The sequence below is a fragment of the Lepisma saccharinum genome, chromosome 9, assembly GCF_977018435.1.
Source record: "Lepisma saccharinum chromosome 9, izLepSacc3.1, whole genome shotgun sequence".
NCBI classification, from domain to species: domain Eukaryota; kingdom Metazoa; phylum Arthropoda; class Insecta; order Zygentoma; family Lepismatidae; genus Lepisma; species Lepisma saccharinum.
Genome location: NC_139237.1, coordinates 85,901,021 through 85,917,129, shown reverse-complemented (window position 1 = coordinate 85,917,129; position 16,109 = coordinate 85,901,021). Strand labels below are relative to the sequence as shown.

General features: G+C 40.4%; 1 protein-coding gene across 1 annotated transcript; it reads right to left on the bottom strand.

Annotated features, from left to right (window-relative positions):
- Positions 1-15,295: 15,295 nt before the first annotated feature.
- Positions 15,296-15,832, bottom strand: LOC145992532 (nucleoredoxin-like). The gene is made up of 2 exons (XM_083128889.1): positions 15,515-15,832; positions 15,296-15,328 (listed from the first exon to the last, which is right to left on the bottom strand). The coding sequence occupies exons 1-2, from the start codon at positions 15,830-15,832 to the stop codon at positions 15,296-15,298; spliced, it is 351 nt and encodes a 116-aa protein (XP_082985015.1).
- Between the last annotated feature and the right edge of the window lie 277 nt (positions 15,833-16,109).

Sequence of the window (16,109 nt, the reverse complement as noted above, 5' to 3'; positions counted from 1 at the left end):
GAATATCTCGGATTGCCTCTTTTTTTTCTCCGGACACACGAATGGAATGACTTAATGTAGTTGTATTTTAAATATAAGTTAACGAAGAATATTTCTTAAGAGAGATAGGGTAGCAGGGCTTTTCCCTAGTTTACTAATTTGTTGTTTTAATTACCGACGTTGTTGTTTCGAATGTACAGTATTGCGCCGAGCCACTGCGGGATGGCCTGGATAGCAGTGATAATGTTGTTCTGGAATTCTTGCAGTGTGTGAGGGTTGTTGCTATACACCTGTCCCTTTAGAGCTCCCCACAAGAAGAAATCACAGGGTGATAAATCTGGAGAACGAGGTGGCCAAGGTTGGTACTTGTTCACACGCTCCATCGGCTTCGCTTTACCAGCGCCTGTCGATGAGATACGTTAGCTTCACCCAAGTAGCCGGGTGCTCGTTTGCCGATGTTTGCAGCACGCAAGGGGGGAGAAGGGATTGGTGCCTGTAGCTTGCAGTATTATGGGCTTTACACATTGCTATAGATTGTCCAGCGAAAAGAATAGACTATTGCTTCAAATGGGCTTTTACTTTCCTTACATCCTCCCTCTTTTTAAATATTGTTTTCACTACTGAGCGCCAAGTTGAACACACTTGCTTTTGTTTCGAATGCAAAACGCTGTTCTGGAACTGCTTAAGCTTTTAGACCAGCAAAAGTTCCTTCCAGCAGCGAATATTTTTAATTTTGTTTGTGCAGGGGCACGTGAACGGAGGGGAACGGCGAGCCCAGCGTTGTCGACTGCTTTCCACCCCACCCCCTCAGCCAGTACTGCGGTAGACAAAATTTCACGGAAGGAGAGGGTGACTGACCGTTGGTTTCGACGAGGAATGACTGTGGCGGATCTGTGCGTTGGGTTGTGTTGTGTTGCGCTGTAAAAAACCGTTGGTTTTAATACTGAAATATGAGCGAAAGTAGTGTAAAGAAGAGAAGACATGGTGAGGTTGTCAAAAGTAAAGAGAGGCAAATAGTAATGAATATTTTTGTTTATTTAAAACAGAAAAATCCGGATCGCATTGTGTAAGTTGGTTAGCCAGCGAGACGGCGAAAGCAACTGGAGTTTCTCGGGCTACTGTGTATAAAATTCGGGGCGAGGTTTCTCAAGGTCCTCTTGAAACACCAGGAAAGAAACGACCCAGGAAAAGATCGCCAATTACAAGTAGAAATGTAAAATATAATGATTTTGTCAGAAGTGTTGTGCGACGTAAAGTTCACGAATTCTTTTTTTAAAAACAAACCCCCAACACTTAATTCTGTTCTTGTTGCTGTTAATTCTGACTCGACATTACCGAATTTTAAAAGATCAACGTTTCATGTCTTTCTCAAAGAACTTGGCTTTCATATGAGAAAAGGGGCAACAAATCCATGTTCATGGAAAGAGAAGATTTAATTTCTCTTCGCCATAAATATTTAAGAGAGATTAGGAAGTTTAGGCGTGAAAATAGAAATATTGTTTACACTGATGAATCCTGGGTGAACACCGGAACCTCAGTCAATTATGAATGGAAAGGCAAGACAATTACAACTGCAAAACAAGCGTTTCTGGCAGGTCTTTCCACTGGTTTAAAAAATCCAACATCTCGCGGAGCGCGATACGCTTTAGTGCATGCGGGTAAAGAACGCGGTTTTCTGCAAAACGCCCAACTTGTGTTTCAGTGCAAAAAGAATACAGCAAATGCCCATGATGAAATGGATGGAGAAACGTACGAGGTGTATTTTCGGGAACAGTTGCTCGCCAATCTCCCTCCTGGATCTGTTATTGTTGTCGACAATGCCTCTTATCATAGCCGCAAGCAAGAACCAATGCCGACAACCTCGTGGAAGAAGAATGATTTAAGAGAATGGTTGAAATCTCATGGCATTCGTTATGATGACGACATGTTACGGAGAGATCTTCTGGAACTTACAAATATTCATAAAATTAAGTACGATAAGTATAAGATCGATGAGATGGCAAAACAGATGGGGCATACGGTGCTTCGTTTGCCCCCATATCATTGCGAACTGAACCCGATTGAACTTGTGTGGTCACATTATGTGCAGTGTAACAACACTACATTCAAAACTAAAGACATTAAAAATTTAATCACTGAATAATTTAAGACAGTAACAGTTGAAAACTGGCAAAATTACGTATAACATGTCATGGACATAGAGAAGGAAATGTGGAATGCAGATGAATTGCAGGATGACGTTGATCAGATAATAATCCACTTGGGCGAAGATTCCAGCGAGAGTGATGATCTGTCAGAAGAAAATGATTCTGGTCATGATTCTGCAATGGAAGGAATTAACCCCCTGGAGTGACATGTGAGAGAAAAGTAAGTTCCTTAAGAATTATTCTTTCAGTTTATGTAATTTTGTGAATTTGTTTCTTGTTTTTAATAATAGCTCACCGTGAACTTATTTCTTCAATTTGTACGTACCCGCGATTCAAGCGCCACGCACGTTTGTTTGGTCTTGTACTTGCACTGCCAGCAGGTCCGTTACTCGCCCCTGCGGCAAGCGGCAACGCTGTTCTCATATACCCAACAGTCTATTCTTTTCGCTGGACAACCAATAGTGCTGTGTGCACGACGCAGTGTTGCAATCCCATTCCATTCAAGATCGTGTGGCGAAGTAGAGGCAGCCTACACATCATCGTAAATCGAGGGACTTTTTAGGGCCATTTCTATAGTATCTTCGCCCACCCTGTTGGGAGCATGGCAGGGGCAAGAAAGAAGGGGAGGAAGGGGGGCAACCGAAAGCGAAACGCGTGTTTTAAACAATGTCTTGCATTGCCTTTGCTTACAGCTTGGACACAACTGTCCTTGTGGCGCTGTAGTCGAACAACCCTCTAACAACCATATGTCAAGTTCACGTGAAACCCAATATATCCTCCCCCAAAGCTTTCCCACCAGTAGCGTCCGTTTTATTAACTGACAGCTCTTGTGAAGTCCACATGAAGTAAATGAGATGTTGCCAACTCGGTTTCTTTAGAGATTTCTTAACGTAAGGTCGTGGTTATCTTTGCTAGATTGTATTATGTTGTTTTATTTATATATATATAAAATGTGGAGACCTTTGGAGTGTAACAGTCTAAACAAACACTGCGAGCAAAGTGGCAACAGCGCTTCTCAGAAAAACAGGTGCTGGCTCGAAACCAGATACGCGTCCTGTCGGCTTCCTCTCGAGCCATGTCAAATATAGAGAACTGGCGTTCGCATCAGGACTTCAACTATAAATGTGGGAACTGGCGTTCGAATCAGGACTTCAACTATAACTGTGGAAACTGGCGTTCAAATCAGTACTTCAACTATAACAGGGACAGACGAGCCTCTATAGATACTCCATGTTTCAATAAGGTAGCATGGTTTGGCAAACCAGACATTCATGTCCACCATTCCAGGTTGATCCGGGGTGGACACACACGGTCCATTTTCAGCCATTACCAATCAATACAAAAACGACATGCTATACGTGCACGCATGTTAACGTGACACTGACCTCACTTTCCTGCAATCACAACAAAAAGCAGCATTGTTTCTCTTTAAAACAAAGTCCTCGCCGCGCCAGAACAACGCCGCCTTGTTGGCCAGCCGTTTGTTTAATTCGCAAGGCCCGAGGTTCGGTTTTTTCGCCCCTGACGTCACTGGTTATCGTTTACACAGCTCAAGACTACGTTTGTTTGCTCCTCTGCAAACACAACTTCCCTCGGCGAAACCTCCTGGCACGATTTGTTATATCTAGCAATACACAGCTCACAGAGCTGCAATGATGCCAGAGGAGCGTTTATTGTTCAAAGACTCCTCGAAGCCTCACGCAGTGTAGCCAGCACCAGTGAAATTATGGGTAATACTCATTATTCTCTGTCCCGGGTATCTCTGGGGCGAGCGGGCTCGACCAATGAATGCATGCCAGAGAACGGGATCGCGTGGAGGGAGAAGAGCGACTGCAGCTACCACCAGCCTTTGCAGCAAGCAGGGTGTATTGCTTCGCTCCACCCACTCGCTTCCTCCCCTTCCCTACCGTTATGCACGGCCTTGCTCCAGAGATTGCAGGGATAGAGGATAGAACACAGAAAGTAGACAACATGCACAGCGAAAAAAAAAGTTGTTTGCAATAACCAAATAATAGTATCTATTGTCCAAATATTTGTTTGAACAGGCGAAAAGCAAAAGATTGTTCATCAGAACCAAATTAGCAAAATTTCTTTAGTAACTAAAAATTTCGGTCCAAAATTTAGCAAATGCTGCCAATTTTTTTTATGGTTACTGTAAAGCCTAACAAGTTCAAACAAACCATTTTTTTCTGTGTAAATATTCTGAAAAATACCTTAAATAGCTGCAGTACTCACGCGCAAGTTAAGTGGCATCATGACGTCGTGAGTAGTAACAGCTGACCAACCAAAGAAATAATGTCTAAAACTTTTAATGGATTATTTATTGAGTAACAAAAAGATTGTTAGGCCCACCTGATGAAAAGTCCATGATCATTACTTTTGTGTGTATTATTAGCAGTAGTGCAGTACTACGCAAAAATCTTCACAGGCACGCAAAGCTACTAATCCTTACCTTTTGTCTTGGTTCTGCGGAAATAAATCAACTTCGTATTACACAACAGCAACAAGTATTTGGCTTATTTAATTTTGGACTTGCCGAGTTTTTCGGGGGAGGGGGGTCCGGATCCCCTGGACCCTCTCCTAAATAAGTCCTTGGATCCAATCCGCATGCACACTCACACACACATATGTGTGCACGTATGTGTAAATATAAATGAACTCGCTCCCAAACCAGAGATGATACATTACATCCCAAGAGACCAGAGGAAGGGGGAACTCCCCCCTATCTCCATCCTCGACTTCCTCCAACAAACGCTCGTCGACACCTGGGGCAGCTCATTAAAAGCGTCTGCTAGCCAACAATACAAGCCCAACACGTGCTTGTTGCTATGGTGACGCTCCAACGGGTGTGACTCCATTTAACCCCCCATTCCTTCTCCTCCTTCCACACTGCACGCGTCATCAATTTTCTTCCCCTCCCCCTGCTGCCACCCCCATTAGCGACTCCCCCTTTCACGTAGTTTCGTCCGTCCCCCCTTACAAAACGACTCACCTACCCCATCGGACAAAAAGACACAATCAATTGATTACGCACCACATTGGAAACCGTAACAGCATGTTGCAGTCATGTCAAATGGAAGAAGCTAGTTTTAAAACTGTCGCACACACATGCATCTGAACTTCTTATTATTTGGAATTCAAATAATGTCTTATGTACGTACCCTACTCACTCAATCACGAGTGAATATGCTACTGTAAAATGGAATTCGACAGCATAAAGCCCAATCCCATACTTATAGAACTATACTTTGAAACACTGACCTTATGTACTCCTTAAACTAATCGTATGAAAACAACGATTTACAATTTGCAGTTTTATACTGTCATTTTTATTTGTATATTGATAAAAAATATATTCTTAAAATGAACCTTCAAATAACTGGCATATTTCTATGATATGAACAGACAAATTAGAAAACTGTTAAGTGTACATTGATAGAAGATCAAGCTTTTATAAATATAATCAGTTGTTCTTATTTCGAAAATGTTCCGGGCGTAACTTTTATCTTTACACCACAGCAACAGCAGTTAGGAAAAAAGTATAGAATACATATAAGATAATTTCACATAAACATTATGTACTTATAATCATAACTCATGAAGTTAATCATGTATATCAAATAACACAATAATCATAACTCACGAAGTTAGTCATGTATATCAAATAACACAAACTGATTTGTGCTGTAGTTCTTGAGTACGAATTCTTGCGAAGACATTATTCGTGGTTGTTCTTTTATAAAATTCAGCATCAAGAATCACTTTCATACGTGGTCCGAATTAACTAGCATAGTACACAATTGATTGCTCAACGAAATGTAAAGGAAATTATCCATTGTTCAACAACATAAAACTATCAAATACCTCATACTCCTGCATTAAAATTAATTTAAAATACATTTATCATAAATACACAAAGTTCTTAGTCGCCAATTCGAACACAGCTACAAACGTCTGATTTGTCACTCAAAGACGATATATTTGAAAGACGAAAGAACAACGTCTATGATAAGAGACATCTGTTGGGCTAGTGCTAAACTACTAGTAGTTACCTATGACGTTCCTCGAGGTCTATTGAGACGTTTTGTACTCCACCGTCTTTGATGTTACTGCTCATGGTACACAACTACACATAAAGTGGCTCACTTGAAGAGGTTGAACAATTGAGGCGTTGCGGATACGAAGGGCGAACTCAACAAAAGGGTACTAGTTTACTATCCTTCGGACAGATTTCTTCATTTCTACAGAAGAAACTACTTAACGTAATAAGTTCCTGTAGTATTGCCTAACATCTGGAAGGTGTTTTGTGTGATGTGGGAATGTTTCATAGCGGAAATTCAACCATTGACGCATAGCCTCACGAACCATTTCCGGTAAGGTTAGGTTAGGTAGGGTCACAATAGGTTACAATAGTTAAAAATTGGTTTCGAAAAAAATATGCGTAGCCCCACACACCATTCTCGTATAGCCCCACACACCATTCTCGCATAGCCCCACGAACCATTGACACATAGCCCCACAAACCATTTGCGGAAACGTACGTTCTTCAGTTACAAAAACACTTTTTTTAAAAAAAAAAAAATGATCAAAAAACATGAATACACGTTAAAAAATGATCCGCGAAGCAGATAGCTAAGTACAAATGTCAAAAATTGACGAAACTCAGAAGTTATAGGTGTCCGAAGGATAGTAAACATTTACCAACAAAAGTACATCTTGAGGAAAATGTGTTTCAAGTTGTGAGGCACGGGGCAAACTCAACAAAAAACTTTGAAAATCACGCAGAAAACTTTCCGATCTACTCTTACCAGTTTTTGTGGAGTTCGCACTGTGCCTGACAACTTCAAACGCATTTCCCCCACAATGTATGTTTGTTGAGTTCGCCCTTCATATCCGCAACGCCTCAATTGAAAGACGTGTCACGTTTCCTAAACATGAGTGTACAATTACTTTCGATGCACCTTGTAGTTGATTCTGGCAACGTTTCACCCATGAAATTTGACCCTAAACTCCCGCAGAAGTAATTTTCGCACGACGAGATCATAAAGTCAGTTTTATGAGGGACATTTCCGTAATACCAGTGCAATGACGAGCCGTTTCGTTCGCTGACCTTCACCTCAAGACACTCGGTTCAAGCTTTTTTAATCCTCGTCTGCTTTCGATCATTTTTAACAACTCTCAATATCCGCTATGAAAACGAAATGCTGCATCGAGAGAACAGGAATGATTCTATTCCGATATTGAGGCTGGCTAGAAAACATGTCGTTGATAGTAGAATAGTGACGATGATGATACACTCATATTTGGCAAAAACTTGGTTTAACAAAGGTGTTAAAACGAAAATTATGAAAAGTATTTTAATGATTGTATTTAAGCATAAAGCTACAGTAATAGAAAATAGAATGCATATGCATGAATTGACGAAAAAGGTATACCATACCCTATTGAGTACGGTTAATCAGAGGGTATACGACTGTATACAGCGCTGTATATATTTGTCTTTCTAACTTGCAGAACTAATATTTTTATCACAGTGTTTTCTTGTGTGTGGTAATCACATAACCTGCTGAAAACCCCCCAGACAGACATTCACGAAGTGTCAATATGACTGCGCATTTTCGACAGATTACCACAACATGTAGCCGCGTAAAGCCCTCAGTTTCAAAACTAACTAACTCTCTAGCCTTCTTAAACCCGAAGGTTCATGGCTGCAGCAACACAGGCTTTCCATTTGTCCCTATCTTGAGCAAGATCTATATACTCTTTTCCATCCCAACCGATTTCCTTTAGGTCCATCTCAACGTTGTCCCTCCATCTTCGTCTTGGCCTTCCTACAGGTCTCTTACCATCAGGTTTCCCAACAAGAATCCTGTAAACTCCTCTTTCCTCTCCCATTCGTGCCACATGGGCTGCCCACCTAACTTATGTGTATAAGTTTCAAAACTTATACACACACGTATCCCTTTGTGAAGATGCGAAGATTTGAAGCATCGAATGCCACGTGCTTCTTACCTCCTCCTACACAAGTCGCAGTCACGTCAAGGTCAGAAGGAAAAGGTGTGCCGAAACAATACTTCGAGGTATGTGAAACGTGAGTTTAGAGACCATTCTAGATTTACATGTTCAAAATATTCCACGCAGAAAGATTTGGAGTGTGGAAATGTCCAAGTATGTCATATGCTTTTCTTCAACATTACTTCCACCCGTAACTATTAATATACTATACATTTGGGAACTACTTTCTTAGTCATGTATTGTATCCGTCTTTAGTGTATCAATCAACATGTACACTCACGGACACCTTTGGATTTAACGACATAGATGGCACTGCTGGTGTGTCAATCAACATGTACACTCACGGACACATTTGGGTTTAACAACGACATACGTACTAGGGATGGCCAGATCCGGATCCTGGCGGATCCGAAATCCGGATCCGGATCCAGAACTTTCGGATCCGGATCCAAAACTTTCGGATCCGGATCCGTTTTGCCATCGCACATGCGCTTCTTTGGAAAGTAAGAATGTGCTTATAACATATTGTTACCTACTAATATATATATATATATATATATATATATATATATATATATATATATATATATTACACACACACACACACACACACACACACACACACACACATATATATATATATATATATATATATATATATATATATATATAGTGTGTGTGTGTGTGTGTGCGCGTGCGCGATTTGTAATTAATTAATACACTTACAAGGTAGGTCTAAGTCTCCCCCTCCGATTTCCATGAAACTTGGCAGGTGTATAGAGCCCCCCCCCTCAAATGTCAAGATGAGGAGAAATTGAAGTGGGGATCTGACCCCGAAACCACGTAAATATGGCATAGGAAGAAACAGGGGGCATAGGACCGCGCGATGGGAATCGGAGGGGGACACAGGGGTCAGATGATCCCCACGTCAATTTGTCCTCATCTTGACATTTGAAGCGGGTTTTGCCCCCTAAAACAGTTTTTTAGCCGAAACAAAAAAAAACACGAATTTCTTCCTTTGGACCCCTCTATACACCTGCCAAATTTCATGGAAATCAAAGTGGATGACAAGGGTCAAATGGCCACTTCAATTTGTCCTCAGCAAAACAAGTATTTCTTCCTTTGGGCCCCTCTATACACCTGCCACGTTTCATGGAAATCGGAGGGGAACACAGGGGTCAGATCCCCACTTCAATTTGTCCTCATCTTGACATTTGAGGGCCGGACCCTGTGGCTGAGTGGTTAGCACATCGCGCTGCAACGTCAGGGGCCCCGGGTTTGAATCCCGCTCGGGCACGGTTGTTTGTGAATGTCCATTCATCACTTTCATCATATCATCACTCATCCCCATCTTCGCAAATTAGCCAAGAGGCACAAAACGCGAAGTAAAATTAAAAAATAAATAAATCAATTGACATTTGAGGGGATTTTGGCCCCTAAAACAGTTTTTAGCTGAAACAAAAAAACACGTATTTCTTCCTTTTGGCCCCTCTATACACCTACCACGTTTCATGGAAATCGGAGGGGAACACAGGGGTCAGATCCCCACTTCAATTTGTCCTCATCTTGACATTTGAGGGGGTTTTGCCCCCTAAAACAGTTTTTTAGCTGAAACAAAAAAACACGTATTTCTTCCATTGGGCCCCACTATACACCTGCCAAGTTTCATGGAAATCGGAGGGACACAGGGGTCAGATCCTCACTTCAATTTGTCCTCATCTTGACATTTGAGGGGGTTTTGCCCCCTAAAACCGTTTTTTAGCTGAAACAAAAAAAAACACGTATTTCTTCCATTGGGCCCCACTATACACCTGCCAAGTTTCATGGAAATCGGAGGGACACAGGAGTCAGATCCTCACTTCAATTTGTCCTCATCTTGACATTTGAGGGCGTCTTGCCCCCCTAAAACCGTTTTTTTTTTTTTAGCTGAAACAAAAAAACACGTATTTCTTCCTTTGGGTCCCACTATACGCCTGCCAAGTATCATGGAAATCGGAGGGGGACACTTAGATAACCTCCCTTGTTAGTCTTACACTTTGTAATTATATAACACTGCATATATTATAATGTTTTATTTTAAATTGTAAAACTGTAACTGTAGAAGAATTGTATAATTTTTGTATAACATTTCTATCTTGTTATATGTCTTAAAGGTTTCATCCTGGAATGGAATGTCTCACATTTATGTGTGTTTTCATTTCCAATACATTCCAATGAATACATATTTGTTTCAATGGCATTTACAAAATCACGTCTGACATTTTATATTAAACAAGTAAGATTATTTTTGTGCACGAGTGTGTTAGCCGATGCGTAGCAAAGTATTTTAGGAACAACACTTGAAAAAAATTCTTGTAGCACTAACTAATGAAAAATTTCTTTGTAATCGAAGATCATAATACCTTTTAAGGTGTGGTAATATTATAATGGGATTGAGATACCAAACTCTCGGATCCGGATCCAGATTCGAAACTTTCGGACCCGGATCCAGATCCAGATCCGAAACTTTCAGACCCGGATCTGGATCCAGATCCGAAACTTTCAAACCCGGATCCGGATCCAGATCCGTAACTTTTGGATCCGGATCCGAATGGATCCGGATTTTTCGGATCCGGATCCGTTTGGCCATCCCTAATACGTACATGGCTCTGCTGCAAGCTTGGATGAGGTAAACGAGAATGAAACAGTCTTATTTATTCCTTATTGTCTTTGGGGGTGAATAAATAGGAATAATGTCGAACCAAGCAGGTCTTGCATAACATATTGTTGTTCGCTGAAACACGTTGAGCCCAACATTTGCACCTGTTTTTATATATCAGTATCTGAAGTGTAATCTCACAGATCATACACTTACATTCTGAAAGTTTGACCACCTGTGTTGCATACAAACACGCTACTTATACAGAGTAATGTAAGATATATAGCAACAATAAATCTTAAAGTAGATGATAGAGGAACATACGTTACCATTTCATGCACGGTATTTCAATGCTAATACAAGCAGGAAAACTGAAGATCAAACATGTACAACTTTACAGGCAACAAAAACATTACCGTTAAGTGCAAGGGCTGAATTTAAAGCGTTGGTACACGACTTCTTGCATTCGGAATCGCCTAATGGTATGGAAACGCTGGTCATTAAAGAGCTTTGAAGCCATTAACCCGCTTCTACCAATCTTACGACTTCCATTCGATGCAGTTTGTGTATGCAAGCCAAGCCTTCGAATACCTTACCCACGCAAATTACAAGCCGGCTGGCACGTACAGAAATATTAAACGATTAGCACGCTGGAGCGCTTTGAAGGCAACTCGCTGTCTGAGACAGCCCCCGGAATGCGCATAACAATTCAACCGAAAGGCCGGGTTTACAACAGCTGGCAAGAACATTCAGGAAGTCATAAGCCGGTAGAACATGAAAGCATTAATTCCACCATGTTTCTTTTCATTATGTCCTGTAAAAACAGTTTGGTAGTGGTAATTGCTTATCTGGACCAGGTGTCGTCTGAATTTGATTGTAAATATAGGAAAATTGACGATGTTGTCCAACACACAGGCACGCAACGCCAGCACATGCAGGCATTATGGATTACGATAAAAATGTACACAATATTTCCAGAATAGCATAACATACCTAATAAATGCTTTAATGATAATTGATATTACCTTTCTTGTTACCATTACTGGTTTCGTTTATGGCGTAAAACAAGTTGTCATAACGCAAATTTTAATAAGAATATTTACTGATGTATCCATTCAACGGGTCTCCCCGATGGCGTAGTGGTATCGTCGTCGCCTTGTAATGAAGGAGTCCCGGGTTTGATACCCGGTGGAGGCACATATTGGTTCGGATCCAACTTTAAACTGTAGGGCCAGTCCCGATTAGCCTATCTGTGCATAAAGAACTTAAAACACCAACTCAAACGAAACCATTCAAAACAATAATAATGCTTAGACATTCTGTTACTATTTACAACGTCATAACGTTATTATTGGAGATAGCTTCATATCACTCGGTTTCAACAGCTGGTGAAAATATATCGCACTAGAATGTCCTTCACTTGTTTACAAAGTCAATGCTGGGAAACATCCTAGCACGGCAATTTGCGTCCAAATGATGACATTAACGAACATAAGGTAACCAAGGCGTGAAGTTTGTATGCTTACATACAGTGTTGCCAGATTCCAGAGGATTTTCTTGGCTGGAGGCAGGCACGTAGTCAGGGAGAGGGCTAAAGCCCCCCCCCCCCCAAATCCTACAAATATCTAACTTATATAGTGTATAGTGGAAATTAATTGTACATCCTTAGCAGGATTAAACATTAGGTCGAGAAAAGTTTAGTGTATAATAGAGCAACCAAGTTATTTTTTTATATTCTACCATTTAATCCAAAGAATAAATGGATCCATAGCTCTCAAAATGTATAGTTTTCTTTGTGAGAGGTCACAGAATATAAACTTTATGAGTAAAATTTGGCTCCAACTTTTACAGCCTTTTTTTTAACGGAATGTGTAAAAGTTTAATAACAAAATACAATAACTATGAATTTCAGAACACAAACTGTGTTGGATATTCACTCATAAGGTGCATCGAGTAGCAATGCCTCTTCATTTATATAATAATAATAATACATTTGGATTGAAATCGGTTTATTTTTAATAACTTATAATAGTTATTATTATAAAATGACAATTATAACCGTGGTAATAATAATTATTATCATTATTATTTCTAATCCAGTTTTATCAGTAGCCTGCCCCTCCTCTACAAATATTACTGGCGACGCTGATAAGGGATGAGACCCTCCCGAAATAAAATCCTGGCTACAGGCCTGCCTGGAGGCAAAACACCTTTGGAACATTTCCAACGTGATGGCAAACGCAAATGAAAGTCAGGAAAAATACTTCATTTTCAATGTTCGTCAATTCTCAGTAACTGATTCAGTGAAATGATCCATTCCATCTGGTCGAATGTTACACGCTAGTTGTAATAGTTCAGAGAATTTTGCGGTATCAATTCGTACTTACATTTTTTGTTATTCAGCGTCGCTTTTCTGCCACTTTCGGCTGATCGCAACGTTAGGGATGGCTGATGATTAGATGAGAAATTGATGAAGGGACACTCAGAAAGAAAGAACGCCTATGTCCAAGCCGGGATTCGAACCCGATATGAATTGATCTCCCTGTCACAGGCCCAGTTTAAAAAAAAACACGTTAAATGCGGGAAAAGATGGCAAAATACATGACTGATACTAAAAAAATGCATTATGACCTCTTATGAAAATCCTGGGCATGCCACTGATTTCTACAGCGATATAGGTTGCTACCGGTGTTTGAAAACAACACCAGTATTGTTAACTTTGAAATCTTAATCTTTATTTATCCGTTGACCCATTTTTCCGTGGGTATGGATATCGTCAGACACATGTAAATATAGATAAGATATAGTGTAAAAGATATTACAGTATAGAAACATCAAAGATGTTTACATAACGCACATATGTACTACTGTCATAGTACTACCACAGACAAGAGGTAATTACTATTATTATGGAATAGCAATATTGATTCAATGAATCAAAGTTCATAAAATAAGGTGTACTCGTTCCCTATGACAACAGAAGGTTTTTACATTGTGAACGCTGCTGCTATCTGAACGCCTGTATAACCAATTTTTACTTTATTATCTGAATAATTCTTCGCCATTGTGAAATTTTGGACACAATTACAGAAATATGCGTGATTTTTTAGCATTTTCTTCCAGAAACGGACTCTGCACAATTACTTCGCATAACAGTGGTTTATTCTCGAAAGAAAACTTGCGACCGAACGGCAAACGAAAACAGTTAGAGAATTGCCTACAACCATTTTCATTCTGTCTGTTCTCCACAATGTGATGATCATGAATTGAAATAAGCACGTCAATAAGTAGACAACATCACCTGCTTCGCATCAACAGAATTCCATTCTTTAACACAACATCGTATGTAGATTAATAAAGAATTAAAACAGCGATAAACAATTTGCCTACTATTAACTTTGCCGTTGGCCGTAAAATAGCAATTTTACCAGAAGCTTAACTTGGCAACGCTGGAAGCCAAATGGTTGACTGATCCAAGGCAGAAACGAGTACTTTGCACTTGTTAAAGGAAGTTAGTAGAAAATCTGTGTATTTGAAGTTTAAGACTGACTTGTGTGTCCCTGTGTGTACCTTACAGCCTACGTAACGTAAACAGGAAAAGACGCCTGGGTTTAAAAACAACCTTTCTAGGAAATTTTGGAAGTTCCGAAGACAGAGATTATTCCTTCCGAAACTATGGCGGTGAGATATAAGGGTCGTGTAGACTTTTCTGCTCCCTCCATATCTACCAGAAATTTATGACATATGTACACTTTCAGAAGATGTGTTATCCGTTTCCCAAGGATAATGTAACAAATTGATTTATGGGTGATGCTACGTTTGTTACCATGCAAGATAAATACGATGACTTCTGCTACTTCTGTCATTGTGCAGGACGTTAAAAAAATGTCATGGCTTATAATACAAACACATAATACCTCAATAATGATACCTTTATTCCCTTTCACTGTGTTCTGATAATGAATCTAACAGTGTTCAAGGGCATGTTATATTTCGCCACAGCAAGTTATTATGTACGTCTTTTGTTTTCGGTTTATTAACAGGGTCGTGACTTGTAATATTTTTTATGCCAGTTATCTCAAGACATTTTCACGTACATAAATATCAGAGGAAATTACTGAAAATAAAAATGGGAGGGGATATTAATGATTTTATGGGGAATCTCGCAGTAGCTTAAATCCTGTACATCGTTCATTTATAAGTAAAAAAAATTGCAATGTCCAGGCGAATACATACAGGTGGGTCCATTACGTACTTCGTATGTAATAATATTCGTGTTTTGTGAGAAGGTTATAGAAAGTGTGGATGCACATATATTACATCAACTGTAACAGCTATAATAAACGCATTCTTTCAATGAATAAGAAGCAATATGAATAAATAAGAAACAATTATTTATCAAAGAAGCTCAATTACACTTTTGCTTGTATCACGCTGCTTTTGCTTTTTAATATGCACTAATTCTAACAAAATCTAAAAATCGGACTGCATGAAAGTTAAGTCTGTTGTTTTGCTACTAGCAGTTCTGAACAACCCATTTGACGTCATCCTGCAAAGTGCAAACCAATGGCAGTTTACTGTGTGTAATAGACCCACCTGTATTTCTTGGGGGCGCCAACCAGTGCCTAAAGGCAATGGACCTTGGCTCAAAGGAGCATTTCCCCACATAGCTTAAAGGCTAAAGTACCTCCCCACACAACTATTACTTCGAGCAGTGTTTCTAACCAAGACTTACCTTTCGTTCCCGATCTTGGAAAGGCAAAGCCAGCCACGGCATGTCCTGAAAGTGCTGCCTGAAAGCCTTTTCATCCTGATCAGAGGACACAAAAACAACTTCAAAACAACTGCCCTTCTCCTGATTGCCCTTCATTTGTTTGTAAAACGCCTCCAACTGGGGTGTGAAGCTGGTGCAAGGGGGGCACCAGGAGGCACCAAAGTAGAAACCGATGACTCTACCTTCCTCGGTACCTCCACACACGCTTGCGTCTACCGACACACGTTCCTCTCCCCCGCTACTCAGCAACTCTTCGCCGAGGAGCTTCAACCAAGCCATGACCGCTGCACCAACACTTGCACCAAGAACACCAAAATACGACACTGCACTGCAACGACACTGGTAACTGTAAAAATACGCCAAAATCTACACCTGACGAAACACTGACTTTATTTCTTCTTGTTTACCTCGTGGTGATTATTTCTGACACACCGCACGCCAGCCCCACCGTGTGGGCCAGCATCTCAATCTCTACTGCTCTTGCTTTTGTTGTTGGCCGCGCGATGCCGCTTGCCGACACCAGCGTTGCCAGGCACAGGCAGAAAAAACATCAGGA

Coding starts and splice junctions, on each gene's coding strand:
- LOC145992532 (XM_083128889.1), bottom strand. CDS start 15,832: ATGGCTTGGTTGAAGCTCCTCGGCGAAGAGTTGCTGAGTAGCGGGGGA. Junction 15,329..15,514: donor TCCAAGATCGGGAACGAAAG/GTAAGTCTTGGT, acceptor TGCACTTTGCAG/GATGACGTCAAATGGGTTGT.